Raw genomic sequence first — 27370 nt, 5'->3', positions numbered from 1 at the left:
TTATGTAATCATTATCTTTAGGGAGCCCGGTGCGTGAGGAAATATTATGCAAATGACTCTCGTAGAATTTTACAAATTGACAGTGCGACTCGGTTAAATTGATCTATGAATCAAGTAAGTCCCATGTGACCGAAATGAAAAAATGCACTGCCCCCCTCAAAAAATAAGAGCGGGTGAGAGAGAAAGAGCAAGAGTGAGCGCGTGTTCGAAACTAAGATATATGAAGTCTTCATGTCTATGAACTACCATTCATTTTCACTTTGAAGTCCTGCGATCCGTAGTAAACTGTGATTGCATGTGACAGTCGCACAGACTCCTGCTTTATAATGATGAATACTCCCACAAAGCTCCACTGCCATGTGTGGTGCTCGGATGGCACCATTAACCCCATACCCTCAGAGCCGCTGGGATGAGACGCACATCCTCAGGCTGCTGTGGGGACACGTTTCAACATCCTAACAAAAGCATGGTCCTTTCAGCTATTGTTATTTTTTCACGATTTTTACTTTTATTTTAGTTCCATGTTGAAACGAAACACTAAATCTAAGATTAGATGTGTAAACTAAATGGCCAAGTTGTTGTTTGTTTGAGTGTCTTTTCTGTCATTTAGACTACTAACTGAAAATGCCTCTTAAAAATGCTTTAAAACATGTTTGTTGTTTCACCATTCATCCAGATCCGTTCCAGATCCAGATAAAGGTTCAAACGAGCATGACAAACCTCTCAAATGAATGCATTTTATCGAAATCCTACCACACGGCAAAGTGTTCCTTTCTGAGAAAAATTCTTCTGATTTTTTGTTAACAGGCAACTCTTTAGCACAAGCAGGTCACCCCCACTGACAAGTTTTGAGTGATGGGGGATTTTCACAGTTTTTCATTGCCTGTTGTTTTTCATGTAGGGATATAATTGGGCAAACTTCACACACTCACATCAGTGCAGGCAGGAAACCAGACAAGTAACCATAAACCCAAAAATCATGGTACGCATATGCAGAAGAAGACTGAAACTGTAAACAAACGAGCTTTTAAACAAGACAATTTCTCCGGGTCGCAGGCTACAGGCGCCAAGTCAAACATACGTGTGGAAAACTGATACAAACTTTTAACACATGGGTCAGGACCGAGCGCTTTGAACTGGGGAGGGAAATGTAGTGGATGTGCCAAAAACCTGTTTAATTAAAAATACTTAGGTATCCAGCACACATTTCTGAGTGGCCCCTTGTCAAAATCCATGAGACCCTTCCGCCAATCTTCTGGCATATACTAATTACATAGTTTCCACTGATGCAGGGAAAAAGTGCAGACTCCCAGAGCCTGGAGAGCCGGGCCGTAGCAGCTGGTGCTGGAGCTGCAGTTCTGCTCACACTCCTCAGCCCTGATCAGGAGCAGCCATCATAGCTGAGGGGAAGTGCTCTGTGTGGGACTGCTGTGTGTCACCTCTGCTACTTAGGATATCTGTACAAATGAATCCAGAGTTTAGGGAAACATTGACAAAAAGGCAGTATCAGTAGAAAGTCTTTGACAGCAGTGGAAGATTACATTTTATACTTGACTGTGTTTTCATAGAATTATGTAGAATTTGAATGGGGGGAAAAAGTCTTGAACGAGAGCACACTATCTAAAATGCTTAATTTTGCTTGAATTGAATTTAGTCCCCTCACATTGTTTGACAGTCTGCTTTATAAAGTATAATTTTCTGCACACTGTCTTTTTTATCTTCACTTAGATATTATACTATACAGAACCAGTATCTTTTAGAAACAAATTATACGTTCATATAATAAAACACATGGACTTTTCATAAACTGTTACTGCATATAAAGGCAGTGACCATAGGATGTAATTTGTTTATATTTTTTTCATATTTGTCAAATTTGTGGACTTCTTTTTTCCTTTTTGTGTTCGTTGCCATTGTATACACCGTTGCGCCTGTGGTAGCGGGGAACATCTGTTTCGCGCTTGTTGTTCCTCTTGGCTGCTTTTCAATTGGATTTCCTCATGCAGGTCCAAAAGCTGTCACCTCTGCCAGGCTCTGTTAGCTATCACTGCTGGCCCCTATATTAAGTAGGGGTTTCAGGGCTAACCTAATAACTCTCGCTCCGCCTCTGACTGATCACAAGCGGGGCTGGCCCGATGTGTAGCAACCCTCTGACTGAGGACTGGGTGGCCCATAGGTATGTCTCTGCACACAGGCCTAGGCACACACACACACACACACACACACACACACACACATACACACACTCACACTCACAAACACGGAAACATGCTCTCACACACAAGACATGCACACATGCACATACATATGTTGTAGACACACACTTAGGCATGCATGCACAAATATGCATTCATGCATAAACACATATAAACAAATGAAGTCTCAGACAAACACTACTCCCCCCCCCCCCACACACACACACACTATGTGAGCACTCATACACACACACACACACACACACACTATGTGAGCACTCGTACACACACACACACACAAACACTATGTGAGCACTCATACACAGACAAATGCACTTGTGTATTCCCACACAGATACTGTTCCATCTATGTGCCTCTGGCCATTTGTATCCTGTGTACAGTATGCATGTGAGTACAGGTTATGGTGTTCCAAGCCAATCTCAAAGACCGAAAGTCTCTACTTTGTTTGTGTGTGTGTGTGTGTGTGTGTGTGTGTGTGTGTGTGCGTGTGTATGTTTGTAAGTCAGCCTTTCATTGTGTTAGAAAATGATTTATTTAAACACTAGTCTGTGGTGTAAGGAAGCCTCAACTGTAAGTATGACATTTTAAGTCTGGATTGTTGGATGTCTGCCCCATTGCTCCAACTGGCATTGTGTTGATAGACTAAAACTAAACAATGATGTTATGTTTGGTGCTATAATTGTAATGGCAACTGTTACAAATTGTGACGGCATATTTGATATGGCTCCCAGCCTAAAAACGAAATCAAATTAGTGTATAATTTCCATTACGTCGCCAGAAGAGTGATTTGGCAAAGGTTTCCACGAGGGTGAAGGCACATTTGCCAGTTTGTATCTCAACAGACACCTGCATTTTCATATCGTTTTTTACGCCAAGTTTAGCTGTTGGCGAGTATTAAATGTCCCGACTAGAGTCCAAGACGGCGGGTCTGTGAGTGCCGTGTCAGTGTCTGGACATGATGCTATTTATCACCCATGAGTCCAACCTCTGATAACTCATTTGCTTTCCCTTTCCCCTTTTGATTGAGTTGCGATTGACTCTTTATGACTGCAACTTCTAGATATTGAATTATGTTCCACCCAGGGTTCATCTGGAATGGTTTCTGGAGCCGTGTGTGATTTTTTGGGAAAGCATTCCTGGCGAAGCGAGCTTGCCTTGGGTTCTAACAGAGGTTCTGCAGTATAACCAGCTGGACCCGTTACAGATTTTGATATAATTTGAGGGTCCTGGGATGCATCAACCAAGGGGCTGAAACTGACATCCAGATTTATTTGAAGGGCTGTGAGCGGTTAAAGTGAAAGTTGTGTATACAAGTTAATTAAACTGTTTTCATGTGGAAGGGTCAGAGACATTAGCAGGTCTCTTAGAAAAAGTGTGAACTTTTTTTTCCTCCTCCCCAAACGTGGGCATTTTAACCTCTTTGTCTCTTATTTCCATAATTACTACCATATGTCTTCTGCCTTATGCCTGCCTTGCTACTTACTCCCACACCCAGACCAAAGAGATCTCTCCCTGCTCTGCTCTGCACTGCACTACTCTGCTCGATCTGGATTGATTCAGGCCGGCGCTTGGTGTAATGTGATTGTGGGAGAAACTTTCAGTTTGTTTCACTTCTGTGTCTTTGTTGGCATTGAGCTATTGATGTGAAACATGCTTTTAAGCCTACTCACAGAGGCGCAAAAGCACTAACGTACACGCACGCACACACACGCACACGCACACGCACACGCACACGCACACACATACAGACAAGCTCAAGCACACACACACACAGAAATACACAGGCACACACACACACACACACACATACAAATATGCACTCGCAAACACAAAGGAAACACTTTACAAATTTTGTGACCTTGAAAATCCTTTTGATAGCACAACTGCATTGTAAACAGTGCATTTTTATTATGTTTATTATGCTCCCAAGACTCAGATAGAAAATATTTCTAGTTGTAGACTTGAACATCCATCTCTCCAAGCCCTTCCTGCTTTTATTCACAGTATTTTAACAACTATAGTGGGGAGAAAACGAGCCGTTTTATTGGCCTCTCCTGTCACTTTATTGATTATTAAACAAAGCAGTACAAGCAGTACTGAAATATGTAAAATATTGTATTTCTTAATCATTTACAAACATTAAATTGTAATATATGTTTGTGTTGATATCAAAATTCATGAGAGTCACAGTGCATCTTATCGCCATTACTAAAACTTCAGTGTCCCTTGAACATATAAGGAATTAAGATGGCAGTGAATTACAGTAGTATTTTTCTCCACAGATGATTTCCTTTGTTGGGTTCATATCCTGGGATCACATCCTTTGCATTTAGACCTCACAGGAGGTCAAAGCAAATGTTTGTTCAGTGTTACATTTCAAAGATGGTATCATTTTCACTGGTACCAATTGCACCAATGTGTCAACGAATTTTGTCAGAAGAATCATTTGTGCAGACAGTTGCATGTTTGCAACAGATCTGCTTCCATCTATGGGATAAGTGTGCCATGTTTGTTTTTATAAGACAAAACCTGATGTATAAGAACTGGACTGGATAGTGACATTTTCACTCACTCATTCATAGACACGCACATGCTTACACATACTAGGAGTAAACAGGCCCTGTTTTAGATTACAGATGCTTCTAGTTATCTGGTTAATGGTGATGTGTGTGTGTGCGTGCGTGTGTGTGTGTTACACTCTTAACCTAACCTTCAACGTCTGTTTGAAATTACTGTCACAAGTGCAGGCACCCAGTGACTCAAGTGATGTCATCCAAATCAACATACTGAGCTATTAAGAGCTGAGTAAACTGAAGGGCAGGTCTGTTGTTATTATACTCTTCAGCAACCCTCTTTCATAATAGGGAAGTATGATGTAGCGCATCATACTGAATCAAATAGTGAGATGGCCACTAAACTGGCAAAGTAAGATATGTAAATACACAGCATGGGAACCAGAATTGAAAAGATGGGCTACTTCTTCAGAAGTGACAAAGGGAAAGAAGCATATCATGAAAATCAAAACTCAAAACAGAACTGTAGGTATTCACAGGCAGACAGACAAACCGACAGAGACACGCAAATAAATGGACATGCTTCTCTCCTCTGCACCCAGGCATAACCCTCCATCCCTGTCACCCATCTGGTCAGGTCCATTTGGCGCAGGGCTGGTGTCAGGGAGCGATATATACACACCCGGCAAAAATAGACCGCAAGCCCCCGCTGTTGCCTCCTCGCCATGCCTACACTCTGTGTCCCCTTAATCATAGTTTTCATTTCAGTACATTGAAATTTCTGTAACCAAGGACAACGTCATAAATAAAAAGGTTTGTGAGGATTTTTACCTGCAGGCTGTCTAACTTTGCGCATTAAGGGCGGAGGATGGGGTGGCGAGAAGCAGGGTAAAGGAAAGAGGATGTGGTCATCTGTGAAAATTTATAATCATTTATTATCTAGAGCTCGGGGGTTAGAGCAGGCATAGTAAGTAAAAGCATGAGGGAACACATCCATAAACGGGGGCCAAGAAGGTCCTAAATGAAAAGCAAAGCGAATTTCTGGATCTTGTCACAAGGTAATGAGGACCTAGGGCCCTTATTCATTGTAGTGTACAACGCATTCACTCTCAATCGTGAGGGGTAGCAGTAAATGCTGCCCTGATATATGGACTCAAATTTGAAAAGAATTTATCTGGCCTCAACATTGAAGGCAAGGGGTGAGGAGGGAGGGCGGACATGCTTGAGTTGTCTCTGCTAAAAAAAAAAAGCTTTATTGTACTTTTGGTTTTATTTCTTCTACAATAATATCATATTTGTGAAAGACTCAAAAAACATTGTACATCTGTCTTTGTTGCTGTGCTCAGTGCTCCTTGTTGTGAAGTTTGTAGAATTTTTAAGGAAGTTTTTAAAATGATTTTAAAATAGTGTTTATTTATTGCTGCTAATAATATCCTTTTGAATTTATGGTCTGAATCTTTTTTGACCTCATCTATTTGGGTTTATGAAGGGTAATATGTTGCCACTGGCTGCCTGTTTTTCTGGCGCACTGGCTTCTGTTTATTTTAATGAATAGGATTTCTCAGCTCCGCTGCAACACATTGTGTTCTCCAGGGTGGGGTATGTTTGTGGAACGCAATGTTTACCGGCTTTAACTTTTTAAACATACAATTGTTTCCTAATTAGTTGACGCCGTAATTAATTTATGCACTTTGTTTGATGTATAGCAATACTTTGAAAGCAGCTGTGCCGATTCCGTTGCATAAATTTCTACCATTTTTGAGTTGGAGTTCAAAAGAAAGAATAGTCTGCTCAGAGAAACACACAGTGCATTTAAATAATATGCTCCATTTTTATATGTTTGTTTTTAACTGAAAAATTAATGAATTAACATTTTAAACAACCCATCATCATTGTTTTTGGTACAATTTATTTTTAACTCAATTATATTCTAATTGATCATTTTTCCTAATGTACGAGACATGTTTTCCCACTTTGTTCACTACAGAACAAAAGATTAATTACAAATGAGAGAGATGATCAAAAACATGATAATTAATTTGAGGCACTAAGTAGGAAATTGCAAATCTAATGCAAAACAATGGGTTATATATTGCAAATTACCACCCACTGTCTCTGGGTATTGATACCAATTGTAAGTTACCAGCTTTTTTTGCCACAGAGCACCTCTCAGACAGCAACAACGATCCCCGCCACACTTACATAAAAATGTTATCACCCTCTGATGTAGCTAAAGAAATGACAATATTAGGAACTTCTACAACCTCACCCACCATAAAGCCCTTTCCTTTCACAGTACTTGAGTTGTATTGTGTTGTTACAAGGGTCAGGTACTTTTTTGTTTTGTGTCATTCGGTGATAAATGGGACGCGCACTGACACAGTCCCTCGCAGCAGCAGCAGCAGCAGCAGCAGCAGGCCGGTCTCCAGGGACGCCCTGAGGGATCGGAGGAGTTTGGCAGATGCAGGGGGGAGAGATGCCATCTCCAGAAGCGCTGTCTGACACCCTGACTAGGCCACCAAATCATGTTGTCAATGGTGATGCATCGAGATTTCGCGCTGGCAAATTGGATGTTCCAAACTCTTGCTTGATGGATGGCGCGAGTCGTGTCACTCCCATCAAAGTTGCCATCACAGCTGAGCGATATGAATTGAAATGAACAGAAAAAAAATATCCCTCCTAACTAGGCGAGATCATGCACACTTTCCAGTTTCCATGGTGCCCGTCGTGTGGCCTACATGTCAATGTGTGGAACTTTGGCTTTGAGTTGAATTGCTCAGCACAGACAAAAAGTTAGTTGTGTTTTTTTTTTTTTTTTTTTTCGTCTTACGAGTACTCAGAGCTTCGCTCCGAAGCTGTCTTTTGTGCCCTGTCCTTACTGTAAGTCTTAAGAATGGACAGAATTACCATTACTGATCAGGGTGAATGCTCAGCTTGTACACTCAATAATGACAACAATGAGGAATAATGGAAAATGGCTACCTTTTTTGCCATCAGATGTGTACCCTTTTGTGCATCCAAGGGCATCCCATTCTAACTCTCCCCCGGCGCTGGCCACAGTGTTTTGCTCGGCTGAAATGTCTTTCTTTATCCATCTGCACCCTCCATTCTTCTGTGTCTTTCTTTTTTCTCCCTTTTTTCGGATTAATCTCGATTAGCAGTCTCCCACTCGGTTTGTTCTCCACCTACATGTCCTCAGTCTACATAGGAAAACAAACTTCGGAAGAGGGCCCTCCAACCTGAACTATTTGTGCGGCATGAAAGACTGTGGGAGACCTTGGGACGGTTGAGACCTTTGATTGGGTTTGGAGGATGAGCAGTGTGCCTGGGTGCGAGGCGCTTCAGCTGGGGTACTTCAGTCTTCACATGTGATCTGGAGCCGCTCACTTTCCTTTTTCAAACAAGGGCTGCAGAAGTGGGGCTGTTTGTGTTCTGTGTGTGTGTGTTCGTGTGTGTGTGTGTGTTAGTGTTCGTGTGTGTGTGTGTGTGTGTGTGTGTCAGTGTTAATTTTGGCAGCTATTTTGGATTTAGTCTTAGTCTTAGTCTTTAGACGAAAATGCATATTAGTTTTAGTCACTATTAGTCATTTTTATCCTGCTTAGTTTTAGTCTAGTTTTCGTCGACGAAAACTCAGAACATTTTAGTCTAGTTTTAGTCGACGAAGTCTCATTACATTTTAGTCTAGTTTTAGTCACATTAAACTAAAAATTAAGTCCATCTTATAGTCACATTAAACTCCTTTCCATCCCTTCTCAGGCCCGGGGACCCCTTGTGTTGTGTCTACAACTGCATAATAGTCAAGCTTGCAGTACTTAAACTGTGGATGCAATTAGTCTCTAAGATACAGATCTCCTATGCCTACAGCTGAATTCCAATGAATTCAATGTAAATAATAATTTTAAGGCAATACTTAATTAACAGTATTATCATTAAAATATAAGAGAATATCAAGTCTAGATTTTGAAGATTCAAATGATCTGATAACACAATACAACTACTATGCCTACCTGGCCTTAGTTAAATCAACCACATATCCTCCATATGAATTGCTGTGCAATCTGATAACCAACATACAGTATTTAGCTAGACGGGTAGTTTGAGAGTTGAAAGTAGTGCTAATAACAATTGCATAAATAGACAAGGATATGTAAACCAATCACATATTCATTTATTTTTTCTTGATTAATGTCATGCGTGGCCTGTCCTATAGTCCATTCTGCAATGTGTTTACTAGCTAGTTATCGATAGCTAGTATAACTTAGCTATGCTACCTCATAGTTAGCCAACGTTAGCTAGCTAAACGTTTTGGAACTCATTTGCCAAGCCAAACGGGAGGTTTCAATCGAAAATGACTAGCTAGTTATCCAAGCTGACACAACCTATACACTCGACTGCCCCTTTGAAGTTAACTTAACGTTGGCTAATATATTCGAATAACTAGTTAACATTAGCTAATTATCATTGACAGTTACTAGCTAATATACCTTGGCATAAATGGCAGGGTTGTCTTGTGCGCTTTCAGGTGCCTCTTGTTGTGTTCTTCCCATCTATTTTGAAGCCACACGGTTTCTCTCCGGTTATTGCGGTGCATTGTGTTTTATTTTCTGTCAAGTTATAATTTAAGACTGTCCGGATATCTATTCTTATTTGTCTTCCAGTACCGAGTGCTTGAACTTCAGCCATCGTAACGTTAAGCCATAGGGCGTCACTTGCATGTCTGGCCATCTCAGGGAGTGGAGGAGGGATAGATACAGGACCGGGCAACATTCAACCAATGATGTGCATACAAGTTTAGAAAAAAATAAAAAATTGTGACTTAGTCAACCACCAACATTTTCGTCTCGTCTCGTCTCGTCAACGAAAGTTAAAATAGATTTAGTCATAGTTTTTATTTATAAAGATCCGTTTTCGTCACGTCTTAGTCTCGTTTTAGTCACGGGAAAAAGGTCGTTAACGAATATTTTTCGTCATAGTTTTCGTCAACGAAATTAACACTGGTGTGTGTGTGTGCGTGCAGGCGTGCGTGTGTGAGAGTTTTCACTGAATAGACCTAATCAGAATGTTTGTAAACAAAGGTTGCCAAGGTACTTCCGGGTGGCTAACTGTCATCCTGTCAACAGTTGTTAGTATAGTAGCATAGCATAGTAGTTTATAGTTGTTCTGCCTCTAGGCATTTATTTTGAATGGTCGAATTTGTAAAAATTTCAGTTTCATCCAGACTTTGATTTTGACGTTGTAATTTTGAGCCGTGCAGGAAGTAGGCAGGTAAAATTGTTCAGAATAATGTAGAAACGGCAGGCTGACAGTCATTACACCGGAGAGATTCCTTATTACAGGTTGATTCCCCAGCAGAGGCATCGCTGTATCTTGTTATAACTAAGTTCATTTCATTGTTTAAAAACGTAGTTATAATGCTAAAAAAGGCAATGTTAAAACGTGGATGCTATTAGGAAATGTTAACAGTTAGCTTAACATGTGCTTTCTTTACTTCATGGAACTAGGTGACTTGGCTAATTGCAACATTTAGCTTTTTGTGTTCTAGTTTACTCTTTCACCCTTTGATCACTTGAATTTATTGTCGTGGATTCAGTACAATTTGAAGAATAAATCTGCAAACAAGAATACAAGACATTCTTCATCTTTATGAATATAAGAGAGTTTAGCTCGCTGTCTAGTTGAAGTTATCACACCTCAACAAGGACAGTACAATAGTAGTTAATTTACGAATCGATTAACGTCATGCCGAAGACGTGTTGTGTTCGGGGTTGTAATACCAGATGTACCAAGGAATGTAAAGAATTAGGTTTAGGCTTTTTTTCCGTTTTCCCACGGTAAAATCTAAATCGACCCAACAGAAAATCTGGATACAGAGACTAAGACAGGTGGATAACGCTAGCACAGATCCAGCCTTAGTACGTTTACCGGGCGGTCTCGTTGCATCTAACGGTACCAAACTGTGGACAGGCTGGCAACCAACCACTCATGACCGGATTTGCGGAAGACATTTTCTCACAGGTCATTTATAAAACGTTTTTGTTGGGTTGCTGTTGGGTAGCATAATGGTAGCATAACGTTGGGTAGCATATCGTGCAAGCTTGCTAGCGTGAGAATGCTAGTCCCGTTGTTGTAAATAAACAAACCACACACAGTGGCGTGATCTGGCTTGGCTATGATACGGTTACTTAATCTTTTTTTATAATGCAGGTCGGCCAAACCCTGCTGATCACACTGATTTTGCCCAATCACAACACCTGGGACCTGAGTTAGCTAACTCCAGTCCAACCACATCTGCTAAGAGAGCACAAACCCTTAAAACTGCTCATCTACAATACAATGACAAAGTTTTCAATACTGTCAATAAGATAGATAGATATGTACTTTATTAATATCTGTATGGAAACATTCTTGTGTCCAGACAGATAGCTGGAAAGCTACAAACAGTCCTGAAAATTGTTCATCGTTAAGTTGGATATTGTAGCGATCTCAGTCACTACGAGTTTGATACAATAAACCATTACAATATGACCGTTACTCGCTAACAAATATCAACAGCAACGACATCGGGAACGTCTCTTTTTTCAGTTCACAAGATCATACTCATAAAACGTGTTGTTATCATATTCACAATTATGAATAAACGTGTTTGTAGCCTGGTTAAATTACATGGAAAATCCTGTTGGTTTGTTAAGGTTTACTATGGGCAGGGGCGACGTTAGCCACCCGGAAGTAAGTTATTTGTTGTTGTGACGTCACGTTGAATTGTCGTATAGAGACTGCTGATGTGTAGAATGAACTTTTTTCAGTTTTTTTGTTTTTTTTCTTTCTGGGAAGATTGTTTGCACTCCTTTCTCACTTTTGAGTCACTGAAAACATTTTCTTTCTTTTAATCTCCATTCTTCTTTCTCTCTTTCTTTCTCTCTCTCTCCCTCTCTTTCTCTCTTTGTAGGGTCTCTTCATCTTCCTGATCTATGGGGTCTACAACACAGAGGTGAGTCTCCACTGACTCAAGGCTGACAGAGTGAGTGAACGAGAGAAATGACAAGTTTCTGATCGCCACCCCACCCCCAACCCCCCCCCCCCCCTACCGTCAGCCCCACACCGCGACTCAGGCAAGCGAACGAGGGAGCGAAAGAGAAAGAATGGGGGCGCGAGAGCACAGGCGAGGGGGGGGGGGGTGGATGGAGGAGTCACACTCAAGAGAGAGAAAGAGAGAGAGCGTCTCTTCCTTGCTTGAGCGTCCTGCTGCCCTTCATGCTTGGGCTAACTTATATGCATCCAGACTCGCCATTAAGCTCTGACACCCTGGGATAAAGGGCTAGTCATTCCTCACCCACATTGGCTAATATTTCACTGCCTCTTTAAGTTTTTAAACTCATGGTCCTCCATTTAACATTCTGACATTAGGGCTCCACCGGCCCCCTGCAGCATCTCTGGGCTGAGCGCTCGCTTCAGGAAAAGAATAAATAGCCAGAGGAAAGATGTGTGGGGCTGCTATGGCGGAAAAAAAGTGAGCATATATGATATTGAAATGGCTAGTTATTACCATTTAGATTCTGTTTTGAAGTGAGGAAAATAAATGGTGAATTTTTAGAGGCTTTAATGGATGAGGATCACCGGAGAACAAAATCAGTCAAAGTAAAAAATGGCCTCCTTTTAATGTAATGTAAACCGGTGCTGCCTAAATAAGTGTGCAATTCACATGGGATTCAAGCAGAGGCAATGCGAGATATATAATGTGTGTTGTGTGTTTCTCCGCGTTAACAGTATTAGTTGTATTATGAACGACCTTCCTTATTTGTGAGTCAGGTTTGAGGAGTGGAGTAAACCACTAATCACTAAGATGACATATTTGTTTTCTTTAACATTCATGAGCTACATGTGCACCCCAGAAGGATTATACTGGCATTGGCACCACCATACAGAGGGCCAAGCTATGCATGCGGCTGTGAGCACTAAGCAAGGTTACACACATCCTGGACACAGAGCAGCATGCCATGCCTCTTTGCCATAGGTTCTCCATCTCACGTCTCAGTCACGTTCGGTTCACCGTGTCGCTGTTCTTCACATTTTTTTTTCACCCGATTTCTTCTTTTCACCCCACTTTTCTTTCATTTGTTTTCTTTTCTCACCATCACTCCACAAAAGCAATGTGAAGAGGTGTCCCTGAGTCACTGCGCAGGATAGACACAGCCAGGGCACAACACCTGACCCCTGTGCATTGTAAAATAAATCATGACTGCATTCTTGCTTAAGTCGCTGTTTTAGTGCTGGGGAATCCATTTTCCTACTCCAGGTTCTCCTTGACCTGGGGGTCTTCACAATTTGTGAGCATGTACACTTTATGCTTTTCAAAAGAGGCTTTTATCATTTTAAACGTAATAATCTAAAGATTTCTTTTTTTCAAGCGCATGGGCAGAGTACTTTTCTTTTCTTTTTTTTCTCTTGGTTTTTTTTTTTTCCAATGTAGTTTATGTTGTGACAAAAAACACTAGCAGATCAAGTTTCACCCTCTGACACTGAAAGGAAATTCTTGTTTAATAGAAAAATTGCAAGAAGCTGTACAGATGATCAAAGTTTCACCATACTGAAATCAAATAATTAGGGAACGGAAAAGAGAGGCCAAAGAGAGAAGTTCTGCTCAGTCTCATCTTATTTAAAGCAAACCTCACCCCTCATCTCCGGGGAGGATTATATCCATTTCATTCATCACATTGTGTTTGATTAACACATATAAAAGCAATCTTAAAACACACACACACACACACACACACACACGCGCACACACATGCTCACTCTTTCTCTCACACATACACACACACATACAGACACACACACGAGTTAGACAGTCCCTTTGTGCCAGTGTCTTTTGAGAAGGTGTAATGATCTCACCATGTAACTCCGGAGGATCAAGTTCAAGTTTCCATTATCTGTATCTATTCATGGAAATAAGACGGCTGTTTCGTTTCATCAGTACTTGTGAAAGCCACTGTAAGGCCTGAGAAAGTCAGTATTTTATACACAAATTCTCACTGAAGTGTACTCATATATTATATGACATGATGGATGAGGCTTTTTGAACCAATGTCCATTTCTTAAAAAGTGAAAACTTTTGTGCACTTAATTAAGAATAGAATATCATAACCTTGTGTTTGCACACTGCTTTATTTAATTACACTCAGTGGACACTTGGTTAACCTGTTTTTGAACAATTCAAAACAGAGCCCTAATTATTTTTGTGAGGTATTTGAAATTGTGTCTTTTGTAAATCCATTATTTGTTATACAATTACAAGACAGGGGAAGTTAATTATGTATTGTCTCAATTAGACTACCTCACTGGTCAAACTCTTTATCTTCTGCTTTGATGACCATTTCTCCGTTCTCATGTCCATATTCCAAGGATGTCCGCAGGTGTAAGTGTAGGCTTTCATATGGAAATGATGTTCTTCGTGTTTTCATCTTTGCACGGGAAGGCCAAGATTGCATCCCCATCCCCAAAACCTTGAGCATGGTGGAGCAAAGCAAAGAAACACTCAACACACCCTTTTAAAACGGCGTCTGTGGTTAAAAAAAAACACCCACTTTATTTCCTTAGCTAGGATGAGTTTAACGCTGCGTGTCATTTAGCCTTCATTTGGATGAAGCGATAGCGGCGTGTAGTCACATTTGTTAAGTACGACCCAGCCGCTTAACATTTATGTATTTATGAATTTATTTTGACACCTCGCTCCACTCCGCGTTCCCCTGTCAGAGCGCACGTGGCTCTCTTCATTATGTTGCCACAGTAACGGCGTCTATGCAAAACACGCCTCTACGCGCGCCTGTGTGTACATTTGCACGCTGTGGCATAATTTATGGTGGCGACAGCACTTAATGATGTTGTGAGACATAATGCATGTTCGCTAACATGTGGGGAGGGGCCAGTGCGGGCCGGGTGCCGACTCTGTCTGGGCTCTGTACGCCGACAGGTGTTCAGGAGGGGTGAGGAAGACAAATATAGGGCCTGGAGAAAAGAAACAACTATTTTTTTCATGTAGGATTCCTTAGGAGAGTTTCGATGTCTTCATTTCTTCCCTGTGAAAATATGTTCACTTAATTTTATGATTTGATTATATATAAATGTCATCAGTGATTTTTGGTACGTTTGTGCTTTAGATGCACATTTTTAGATTAGAAACCACAACGTTTTGTAAGCCAAGGAGTCCAACACTACAATAGTTCTTGTTAGAGTTCTCTGTAATTGAAACAAATTTACATGGTACCCCCAGTTAGAGGAGCATTCTTAGGTACATATCTAAAGACAAATAAGAGTGGAGGAACCTATGATTTCATGTTTCATGTGAATTGAATATTATTAAATGTATGTGTCGAATACACATGCTCAGTTTTTCTCTCTTCCACAGCTTTGTTGGCTTTCTGCATTATTTCCTCTCTCATTTGCTGTATTTGTTGAGCTTAAAAATAAGGTGTGCGTTTATGGCGACATCTCCTCATGTTGTCCTGCTGTGGTGAAAAGAAGGAAGATGCTTCTCAGTGTGTTATCAGGTTATAAATGGATCCTGGGGAGACCAAGCGACTCCATAGTCTGTCACCACACAAGCGCAGAGCGACGCGCTGAGTGCTTTACCTTAGCAGGGGTACCAATGCAATCTGTTCTGCAAGGGCGGTCTTTTTTTCACTATCTCTCTCTCCCCCTCTTGTTCTCAATAGCTTCATTTCTGGGGGTTCGGTGTGGGGTGACAGATGATAGCTTAAAGTAGTCTCCTTAGTTTGCCCGGCCTATGTGTCACTTTCAGCTCCCATTAGCTTTGACAAACTGAAACATTTCAGCTTCGCCAACACACACACGCACGCACGCACGCACGCACGCACGCACGCACGCACGCACGCACGCACACACACACACACACACACACACGCGCGCACACACACACACACATGCACACACACACACACATATACTTCATGCACGAACCGCACACCTCACCCCTTTTTTTGAGGCGCATGATGACTCCACAGCTATTTGGGATGACGGGTGTGGAGACGTTGTGGGTGGGGAGGTGGGCTTTTTTTTGTTTCCCAATTTCCACTTCTTTATTTTAAATGTCATGCTTTGCTTGATGTTAGATGTATGCAGGAACGCGAGAGGATGCTAAGTGTTCCTTTTCTCCCCCCCCCACCCCCACCCTCACAGGTCCGCAGCACAGTCAACCGAATCAAGGAAAGAAGGAAGGCCCTTAACTTCTCTGTGAGTTATTTGTGGACTTGTCATGTATATATATATATTTTTTTTTTTTTTGTATATCTTGGTGTCTCGCAGAGTTCACCCTGACACATTGCAATGTGGTGATGATGTGTTTGGACTACAGCATGTAATGTGTTTTTTGGTGTGAATGTGTGTGTGAGAGAGAGACTGTGTGTGAGATGGAGCGGTTTTGTTAAGCAGTCTAGTGGACGGTCTGTACGGGCTGCCCTTGTAGATCAAATATACACCTTTGTTATTTTCCTCCAGACCCGGCTCTTCCCGCCACCCCCTCCCCCTCCTGCACCCCGTCTTTAAACAGGACTGCAGCACCTTAATCCCGGCAGTGTCAACTGCAGCAGCAGGGGTTACAAGTTTCTAATCCTGGGATGAGCTGTCCCCTGACATTAAACTGTCAGGCCAGTATTTATACCGTTGACTGCTGCTCCTCGCGATCACTTAGCCCCTGCAAAGCACTTTAAAAGTAGTTAATAGCCCCTCGACACCCCCTGCTTTGGCGTATGACCCCCCCCCCCCCCCCCAACCCACCATTGCCCCCCTCACACAGCCACACGATGCAAACACTCATACGTCACACCCCGACATGCATACACACACAAACACACAGACACATATACACACACAACCCCCATATTCAAGCTCATACATCACACCAACACAGAAAAATACATACACATACATAAACACACACACACGTACACACATACACACGCACGCACAAACACACACACACACATACACACACTAACATGAATACACTCACACACATACACCCTTCCCCCCGCACCAATCTGATACACACACAGCATCTCAACACTCCAACCCCAACCCCCCCCCCCCCAACCCCTCACGCACCCCACTCGTAACGTGTGTCCCTTATGAATGATCACATTAACTCCCTCCCGGGTTGTCACGCTTTATGGGTTAGAGCAGTTTGTCCCAGTCCGCTCGCTGTGCCACCAGGTCATTGAGAACGGAATGAGACAATTTCTAAAGGCAGATTGATTTTAGAATATCGGCCCCATTCTTCCCTTTGACCCCCTGACAGGCTGCCACTGTAAAGATTGTGACTTGTAAAAAATGACTCCGGGCTCGCGGCGTTGGTCCTACCCACCCACCCAGCCAAGCCATCATGCGTACACCCCCCCCCCTTCTCCCCCTCTGATATATTGCGTGCCCATATTGTCATTGGCGTGGGCCATTTTTAGTGCTTTCTGGCAATTTTCCAATTTTCGAAAGTTGCCGTCCGAGTTTGCCCATGCAGCGGATGTTTTTTAGCTAATGCTGCCTCGGCCCATAAATCTGGATGAGATGCTATGGCACATTCACCTCAGTGTCTCTCAGCAGAACACGCTGTGCAGAATGTCTGTCAGAATGGGTGGTGTGTGTCAATCGCTGCACTTTACAACCGCAGAGCCGTGGTGGATGGCTTTGGTTGTGCAGTTGTTGTTTTTCTCTGTCTCTCCCTCCCTCTCTCTCTCTCTCTGTCTCTCTCTCTCTCTCTCTCTCTCTGGCCTTAAGTGTGCCGTTGTGTGAGAAAGGAAATGTACCCACCCTTTTGTCACCTAAATGAAAACACAACATGTCCTTACTGACGTGAAATTGACTCAGCATCTCCTGATTAGACTGATGCTGGTCCCTGTACAGCGATGTTTTATTTGTCAAATAAGCTGACACAGGGAGGACCATCAGCACAGGACCTCATGTCTCAGGCTCAGATGAGAATTGTTCTCAGATGAAAGCCATCTTGTCAATAACGGATTACCATAAAGCTGACATAGTCGTTATCTTTTTCTTATGCCTTTGAAGGCAGACCAACCCCCCACCCCCCCACCCAAACTCTCCTCAGCTAAGCATAGCATTTGCTCAAACCCCCAGGCTGTGTGTGTGTGTGCGTGTGTATGCACATGCCCCCCCACACACACACCCCCACTGACACATTGTTATTTACACCCCTCCACCCCCAACCCCCACCCCCATCCTGACCAATGTTTCCAGGTTGCTTTGATACCAACTGTCTCCTGACCCCTGCGACCTCCTACGTGTACACACACGGGCAGATTGCTTTGCTGAAATAAAGCTGTCAGTTGCACCACTCAAATAAATAACGAGGGCCTCTCAATACCTGGAGGTCCGCACTTTGACAGCCCTGAAATATAGATATAAATTGGAAGCGGATTAGTTTTTTGATCCTATTTCAAGTTTTGACAAGATATAGGATGTGTGTGTGTGTGTGGGAGTGCATGCGTGTGTTTGTGTATATGTCGGTGTCTGTCCGTGTGTACACAGCACGCGTCTTTTCTTGAATATCTGCATTGGGTTGCATGGGCCGTAAAACAGGACCCTGTGTGATGGGGCGGTGTTTGTCCAGCAGTCACCACTGCTTGGAATTCCTGCTTGACAGGCATATGTAACAGAAGAAGGCAGAACTGCTGGAGGTATTCCAGAGATGCTGCAGCGTGACTCTCAAGGGTTGGGGTCATGTGAAGGCTTCTTTGAAAGGACTGTGCAGTTACACACTAGAGTTGGATTGTTTTGAATGGCATTATTCGTTATATGTAATAACATTACATTGATGTCTTTATATGGTCTCCTTGATGCTTGAGTGTAAATGTGTTACTAGCATCTTTCCTCCAATCCCAATGACTGAATACTACATATTTTGTGGTTTCATTTTAAACATAAAAAGTCATGAGCTCAGAAATGAGAATGTTAGGCTTACTGTCACAATGTCACAAGAGAGCACGAGATGCTGCGGAATCAACTGAGTGCTTTCTTTGACTCATTACAATCAACAGTGGTAGAACTTAGAAAATAACCAATTTTGCCCAACCTAGATGTGCAGACCAGTTTCCTCACTCAGGTAAACTCCCACTGTTTAGGGCGGCATACCCAAAGTAATATTGAGAGTATGCCGCCCTTACAAAGGAGGTAGTGGTTGGGGAGTGGGTGGGATGTGTAAACAAAAAAAGATATCGGGAGGAACTTGAAGGCCCATCTGCAAGATTTTTATAGTAATATAAATTTTATTAGGGGCTAATCTCTAGGATCTTTTTTTATCTTTGATACAAATATGTATCGTTACACAAAATATTGATTAAGGCCTTTAGTTCACTTACATTTGTTTTACTAAATAATATATCTCTTGGTACCCCACCATTCAGCAGTGCCCCTGTGCCCCCTCTCTCTTCCTGCCCTTTCCCTCCAGAACTGTGCCAGCTCCCGACCGTCCAGCTCCATCACCAGCTCTCGGCCTGGCAGCTCCCCAGCCGCCGGGCCCCAGGGCCTGGGCGCGCCCCTCTCCTCCCACTGTGACAGCACCAGCCTGGAGGGGGAGAGCGCCACCTACACCAGCCGGAGTGAGTAGCTTAGCCCCCCCTCCACCCCCCCACCCCCCAGAGGCTTCCCTCTCACCCACTGACAGCCCCCCTAAGATGAGTGGGAAAGGGGGGAGTGGGTTATAAGGGAGATGGGGGAAGACGAGGGGAGAGAATTTAAGGGGAGACCCACAGCCCATGTGTTTCAAAAGGTTAATAGGCAGGAACTCAAAACTTGTTTTGGTCGGGTCCTGTTAACAATGATGCATACAAATCTTTTATGTTTAATTTTACTTTTAAACACGGACGTGATGCCCTTCTTTTATGTTAGAGTGAATGTGTAATATGGAACATGGAGCGTAACTATGTGTGAATGATTTGAACACCATCACCTCCAAACCTCCTGCTTTAGATTACAAGAAAACAGAAACAAACTTGAGGCCATGCCCAGATCACAGATGTGTGATTATTTTCAGAAAGTTGATAGTACATGGATTGGTTTGTGACGGCGGTGGCTTTTGTGTATATTCTGCATGTGTGTGTGTGTGTGTGTGTGTGTGTGCATGTCTGCATGTGTCTGTATGGTGTGTGTGTGTGTGTTGGATGCAAATCTGTCATGAATTACGATCAGAGGCAGGAGTAGCAATTGGCAGGGAGGGTGAACTCCAACATGACAAGCCCTCGGTTACAGTCTAACATTCTCCAGATCCCACTGAGTGAATCGTTTCAATCTTGTTTTCTGACCCTCATATTATTGACTCGCTTCAAAGTGATGAAGGAAGGGAGAGAGGAGAGAGAGGGAGTGTGTGTCTGAGATAGAGAGAGCCAGAGAGCCAGATGGGAGTTTAGGAGGAAGAAAATGTACATGAGTGACAGCCACAGCATGAAACCAGGTGGAACTGGGACAACTCAACCATATTCTTCCTCATTCATTTATGGTATCTGTTGTGTCACTTGTGTCACTCCTCTCTCTAAGACCAAAGCCTTCCTCACCACCCTCTTAGATGTCGTTCATTTTCTGTATGTGGTTTTACTAAATGTGTGTGTGTGTGTGTGTGTGTGTGTGTGTGTGTGTGTGTGTGTGTGTGTGTGTGTGTGTGTGAACAATGCCTAATATCCTTACAAAGTGATGATATGAGTATTAACTGCATCTGTGTGTGTGTGTGTGTTTGAGAGTATGTTATTGTGTGTGATGTTCATGAGTGTATGTACACAGAGGATATGGATGTGCTTGTGTAGATGAGCTTCATGCAAGTTTATGCATGTGTGTTATACTAACATTTAGTCTCCTTACAGTTCACTCATTAACATCTCAAGCCAAGGGGAAAAATAACCAGCTTTAAATGCTTTCTTTTACTTCTGTATCTCAATCAGCCAGAGGCTAGTGAAGCGCAGCACAGAAACCGGTTACAGAAAGAAGGAGAGGAGTGAAGAATGAAAAAAAGAGAAAGGCCGCGTGTGTGACAGAGAGAGAAAAAAACCGCACAGAAATATTGATCGTCAGGGGGTATTATCCACCCCATTACTCAGCCGATCGCACCTCCTCTCATCCCCACGCTAACTGCATGCAAATGGGGCCGAGGCGGCAGTAACGTGCTGGGGCCCGGGGCATGATTGAGCGGAGCGTGGGCCCCGGTGTGTGAGCGTCAGGGCCAGACTGTGCACGTGTGTGTGTTTGTGTGTGTGTGTGTGTGTGTGTGTGTGTGTGTGTGGAGTCGAGCGCTGCTATATGCAGATGCCGTTGCGAGACTCTCCGGCACAAGTGCTGTAACTAATCATTCTGACGAGACACGCGCCATGCCGGTAATGCCATGCAAACTCGCGCAATGATGGAATATTTGTTTTTAATACCAGGGCGATTTTTTAAGAACCGTCAACGTCGGTTGGAGGGGAATGGAAGTGTGTGTGTATGGGGGTGGAGGGTCCTTATAAAACATTGAGGGATTTGTGAAACTACATAGAAAGAGAGAGAGAGAGAGAGAGAGAGAGACCCAAGAACCCAGTCAGTGGCAGCATCTGTAGGTCCATGTGAGGGCCTGGCATTGTGGCAAACAGATGGCTTTCACTTCACAATAAACAGCTCCACAGCTCCTAACTGATTGCTGTGTCTGTTATGTACAAGGTCAAGTCATTCTTTAAACGCGGCAAGAAAGAGGAGAAAATGGGGAAAAGACTCAACCGCGGTTATGGGCGTCTTTGATCAATTTTTCCCTTAACTCCTTAGGGAGAGGGCGTCTGCATTAGCCAATAGCAACAAAAGAGATGGCGGTGATGAACGGAAAGGACAAGTGATTGTTCAATCTTTATTTTGTGCCGTATTGATCGGATCTGTAGGCCTGGATCTGAAAAATCTATTTTACTTTCTATGAAGCATATCGAATTAGCTATGTCTCTGCTGAACATAGAGGTTGAAGGTCAAGTGGCAACTATGTGTGCTTGAATTGTCAAGAAGTTTCTGCTCATTTCTTACCACTGTATTTTTTGCCCGGCCATTTTTCTTTTGCTTTTCTTGGACGGAATGTGGACCTTATTGTCATTGTTTAATTTACCTACGCTCACCTTTTTGTTTCACACTCAGAGGGAATGTCAGGCTGAAATACCACCAATTCTAGCCATAATTTTATAAGGCCTCTCTTGAAATGTCCTCTTTTTTTGGGGGGTCCTCCCACAAGATGTCAGAACGCAGCGTGCCGTCCTACACATCAGGGCTGTACAGTGTACACGTGGCCTCTCGCCTCCAGCCCTGGCCCCGAGTCTCAACACATGTTCCTCCGCATGGGAATGCAATTAAGAGGTTCGAGTGTCTAAATAGAAGGGGCTTTGCTGTGTTGCATGCAATTGTAGATTACACCCAGATCCTCCCCAAACCCAAACCCCCATCTGAGAGTGTACTGGAGGGGGAAAAGGGGGGGGGGGGGATCACAGTACAGTGGTAAGGGAGTTGTCACGCATGTTTACGGTGATTCATTGACATGGCATATGATTCCTGCTCTCCGTAAACACCCAGGAGAGATTACAGCATCCGCCTGCCTGGGATGATCTGGGAGGCTCTGCACTCCTCACACATAGCCCCCCCCTCCCAAAAGAAAGTGTGCCTTACCCAAGCCACTGCCTATACAAAAGCAATCCTCTGGTACTCCAGCCCAAGTGGTTTTACTTCGAGTGTAGGTTGATAATAAAATGTTGTAAGGTTAGAGAATGTACAGTCCATTATCACCTCAGGCTGTGAAAAGATGGTTATATTTGATTATTTGTAGCTATTGATTTCTGTCTAGTTTTTTTTGTGTTTGTTTTTGTGTCATCTTTTCTTTTTTTTTAAGTGTGCTGTCATTCACTGGACAGGCTAATGGAAAAGACTTGTGTGTGTGTGTGTGAATGTGCTCCTGTATAATAGTCATGTCAGTGTTGTTATTATTTTGTGTTTTGTGTGTTCATTCTTGTCCCTCTCCTCACACATGTAGTAATAATGTCATTGGTTTCTTGTTTTACTGCCCCGGGTGCAGTAATATAATTACCAGTCCTAAATGAGAAATAAAAATGTATTGATCATCAAATATATGCAGTATAACATCTTCAGTATTTTATATTGAGACAAATAATGTAGTAATGCATTTTGCACTGAAAACTTTTGATACAATAAATTCGGTGAACATTTACTGTACAGATGAATTATGTTCATAATTAAATAACATCACGAGCCATAATTGATGAATATGATTATGAAAAAAAGTACGAACTGCAGCAATAAATGTAAATCACATTTGACTCCATCCCAGCCCTGTGTTTGTGTGTCTGTGTGTGTGTGTGTCTCTTTATGTGTGTGTTCAGTGTCTTCATGATCAGATATGATTGGCTAAGAACACTACATCTGGTTGAGCCAAACAAGACCCTTAAGTCAATACAAAACACATTCTCCCTCACCTCTCTGTCTGTCTGTCTCTGCCCCCCCCCCCCCCTCCCTGTTTTCATAAACCTCTTCATTCTCCCTCTACTTCTCTGACAAATAACTGGACTTGACCTTGGGCCTAGTGTGTGTGTGTGTGTGTGTGTGTGTGTGCGTGCGTGCGTGCGTGCGTGCGTGCGTGCGTGCGTGCGTGCGTGCGTGCGTGCGTGCGTGCGTGCGTGCGTGCGTGTGTGTTTGTGTGTGTGTGTGCGCGTGTGCTCAGAGCTTTATGTTACCCGGCATATGTTTAGTAAATGTGAGAGACCAGAGCAGGGTTATGTCATTCCTGAGTCAGGGGCTTTGAGAACTTGATTGTAGCTTGCCGTGTAAATACCCAAATAAACAGTACGCCCAATGTGTTACTGCTTTTCTGTTTGTTTACATTCCTGTTCCTCTCTTTTGCCCCTGCGCTCTCTTTCTCTCTCTGTCTCTCTCTCTCTTTCTCTCTCTCTCTCTCTCTCCCTCTCTCTCTCTCTATCTCTCTCGCTCTCTCTCACTCTCTCTCTATCCAGCTCTCCCTTCTCTCTTCTTCCTCCATCACCCTCACCCTCTAGAATGACACAACTGTAGGCCAGAATGACAAAGATGAAAGCAAAAATGGAAGTATAGTATCAGCCATATGTATTTGCTTCTGGCCATTTGTAATTGTGTGTGTTTGTGTGTGGGTGTGTTACGTAAAAGAAAATGTTTTACAGTTCTTACCACAAGCCCGTTTTCTGTGAATATCACATACCGATAGTTCTTTCCATTGCAGTAATTCATTCTACAGACACTCTGGAGAGTTAAAAATACAAGAAAATGTATTCAAAAGAAAAAAGGAGGGATGGGGAGATGTCAAATATAACAAATTGGAAGCTACCAGCGGAATATTCCACCTGTTTAGGAGCCAGTGCCCATTATACATAGGGACGTGGTGTGGTGAGGCGGGCGCTAGTGGGACATGATGGATGGCCGTAAGGTGTGCCCTTTGAAATTCCTTTTGTTTCTTTTTTTTTTTCTCCCCTCATCTGTTTATTCATACCATCAGCCAACCAAGCCTGGTGCCACCGACTCCCTGGCTGGGTGGAGTGTGGCCACTGGCATGTCCAAGTCCTGCCATTTAGCAAGTCAGATGAATGAGAGTGAGAAGAGAGAAAAGTGTCTGTCTGTGTGCCACTGGACTGTAGTGTAGTACTGCAGTGTTTTCTTTTTCTTGTAATGAAAAGGGCGTTAGCTTCTGAAACTTAGAGTGTATTGAGCCAGACGGCGATGATGTACCCATGTCATACCCTCCCTTCTCCTTTCCTCTCCTGTCCTCCCTGTTTCTTCACACCCTTCCTTTGTACTCTCCTCCCTCTTTTCGACAGAAAGCCCCCCCCACTTTCTCCTCCTCCACTCCTCCCCACCTCCTCCTGTCTTCACCCTGTTTGGTGCTAATTCCTGACAGATGTCTTATAAACAGCCATGCTGGCCGAGGAGGCAGCCCTCTGGTGACGAGCAGCTCCAACATGAATGGAATTCTTGGCTCTCTGGCACCCACTGACTCTGACATGCTGCCTCTCTCTCCCCTCTGCCCCTCTCTCTCTCTCTTTCTCTCTCTCTCTCTCTCACTCCTCTGTATCTCTCCCTCTTTCTCTCTCTCTCTGCCCTGTGTGTCTCTCCTCTGCCTTTAACTTGATTTGCTCTGCTTAACTCATTCGCTCTTTCTAACTGTATTTTTTTCTCTCTTTCACTAACTCTTCCTCACTGATCCATTCCTCTCTCATTTTGCAAACCATGCATCTTTAATTCCTTACCCCAAGCGCAGCAGCACACTTCAGACTTGGGCCCTTTCAGATGCCTCCAATATTTCCAGGACATTAACCCCATAGCGTTTCAGCAGCCTCTTCCCAAGGCCAACTATCAGTCCCTCTTATCCCTTAGAGGTGACCTCCACCGACACACCGTGTCACAGCAGTTCCAGGGACTGCTATGTGTGTTTGTGTGTATGAATGTGTGTATGAATGTGTGTGTGTGTGTGTGTGTGTGTGTGTGTGTGTGTGTGTGTGTGTGTGTGTGTGTGTGTGTGTGTGTGTGTGTGTGTGTGTGTGTGTGTGTGTGTGTGTGTGTGTGTGTGTGTCTGTGTGTGGGTAAAGGCAGTGAGGGGGGTTGGGGTGAAGGGGGACGTGTGGAGTGGAGGCTGTGAGATGGGTGAGGAGAGGTGAGCCGGGGTGCAGGTAGCAGGACGAGCTGACAGCCCTCTAAACCAATGGCGCATCAAGACAGCTTTGCCCCGGCCTGCCGTGACCATAGATCAGGCCAGGGAGGCTGGCGAACCGGCTGAGGGTGACAAGGGAATAACATCCCTTTCTTTTCAATCGACAGGGGCCATAACTCCTGCTCCTCCAGGGACAGATTGAGAAAGGCAATAGCCAGGGGCTGGGAGGTAAAGGAGCGATGCTCCTAGGAGAACTGAAAGTTAAAGAAGCCGCGAGCCATTGTATTTTACATGCCGTTGTATATTTGAACAGAGGGCCTGTAGTATGGACATAGTTGCATGTACCTATGGTAGACAGATGTATGTCATGCGTGCTGTACATTTATCTATATGTCTTTACATTACTCCGGCGGCTGAAAAACTGACAATAATATGTCACCAGAAGAGCATGAAATCATGACGTCAAGCAAATCAGTGGATAATTTTATGAGTGACATATGTGTGTGTATGTTGTTGTGTTTTATTTGGCATCTAAAGACTTTCTGTACAGATAGCTGTCTGGATAATAGGTCACGCATTGATCGGGTGTCAGCTATATGGTCCTCCACAGCTATCAGAATCATCAAACGATTGCAGCTCTTCTCAGTTTGATCTGTTTGGGTTTGGACAGTGAAAAATCATTGATTTCAGTGAACACATTTCAAGCTGACTGGCAGGAGTGAGAGAGGATGGGGTTGGGTGGGGTGGGGGGGAGAGAGAGAGAAAGCAAGAAGAGAAGAGGTTAAAAGAGAGAGATGGTGCAAGATGCAAAGACAGGGACATATCCCAGGTTTCCATTGGTTGGTGGTACTGTGTTGGTGACACAGGGGGAGCTCACTGGCTACTACACCTACCAGCCCCCCCCCTCCCCTCCCCCCATCCACTCACCTCCTTCCCCACATCCCCTTTCCGCTCTCAAGAAGCCCTTTTATGGCTTTATCAATTCTCCACTGGCTTATTGAATGTGTTTTAATGGCTTTTTTATTTTCAATTATAACCACTAGTGTGTCTGCGTCACCATGATGAAGCGCCCCGATATAAAAGGGAGTAATTTAAAACCACCTGCTTAAGAAAATTCTGCATTTTAACACATTGATGCACCGCGGAGATTTATCGGCACGCCGCATAGGAGCGCAGCGCCACTTTAACGGCCTGTGTAGCCAATTGATTTTTCTTTTCTTTTTTTAAAAGATGGCGGGAAGGTAATTGACGCTAAACAAAGAATCATTTTTAAATCCACAGTGAGAGAACACATTGTTTATAATATTGTCTTTTGGGGGGTGGGGTGGGGGGTGTTGTGTAGTGCACTGCTATGACATTCCCGGGCCTTATGGTCACCATCATCAGGAGAGGAAGGTTAAATCCCAATGCTCACCAAGATTTATTGGCAATATATTAAACCCCCAAAACGCACGGGGTTATTAACTTTAACTGGCCCGCCGGCTTTGTCATCAACTTGATGAAGGCAAACAGATCAGCTCTGCCAAATGCTTGGGAGGGGAGAGAGGGCCCAGGGAGTGATGATAAGATTAGGGAGATTGACTCCAGACCAAAAAATGAAGGGCACTACTGTTGTCTGGTGTCCCCTTCTCCCTTGTCCCAGGTAACCTCTCTCTTGCTCTCTTTAACTGGGTCTCACTCTCTCCCCTATGACTTCATCTTTGACAGTCCTCTCTCTCTCAGTCGGTCTCTTCCTGTGTCTGGTCCTTTGTCAGACTTCCTTTCTTTCTTTCTCTTTTCCTCTCTCTCTCGCTCTCTCTCTCTCATTTGGTCTCTTCTTATGGCTGGTCCTTCGTCAGGCTTCTCTCTATCTGTCTCTCTCTCTCTCTCTCTCTCTCTCTCTCTCTCTCTCTCTCTCTCTCTCTCTCTCTCTCTTGCTCTATCTCCTTCTCTCTCCTCACTAG

General features: G+C 43.5%; 1 protein-coding gene across 3 annotated transcripts in view; it reads left to right on the top strand.

Annotated features, from left to right (window-relative positions):
- Window positions 1-23251, top strand: part of LOC105898238 (adhesion G-protein coupled receptor D2) — a 46574-nt gene extending 23323 nt beyond the window's left edge. Inside the window, exons 21-23 of one of the 3 annotated variants that reach the window (XM_031575476.2) lie at window positions 11676-11717; window positions 15923-15976; window positions 19200-23251. In XM_031575476.2, coding sequence (XP_031431336.2) covers window positions 11676-11717; window positions 15923-15976; window positions 19200-19358 — 255 coding nt within the window. In that variant the 3' untranslated portion in view covers window positions 19359-23251. Of the gene's footprint in view, window positions 1-11675; window positions 11748-15922; window positions 15977-19199 lie in introns of those variants that run through there. The other 2 variants (XM_031575477.2, XM_031575478.1) reach the window with 2 other exon arrangements.
- The last annotated feature ends 4119 nt before the right edge of the window (window positions 23252-27370 follow it).

The sequence above is a fragment of the Clupea harengus genome, chromosome 10 (genome assembly GCF_900700415.2).
Source record: "Clupea harengus chromosome 10, Ch_v2.0.2, whole genome shotgun sequence".
Classification (NCBI taxonomy): Eukaryota; Metazoa; Chordata; class Actinopteri; order Clupeiformes; family Clupeidae; genus Clupea; species Clupea harengus.
This window is presented reverse-complemented; position numbering and strand designations above follow the sequence as displayed.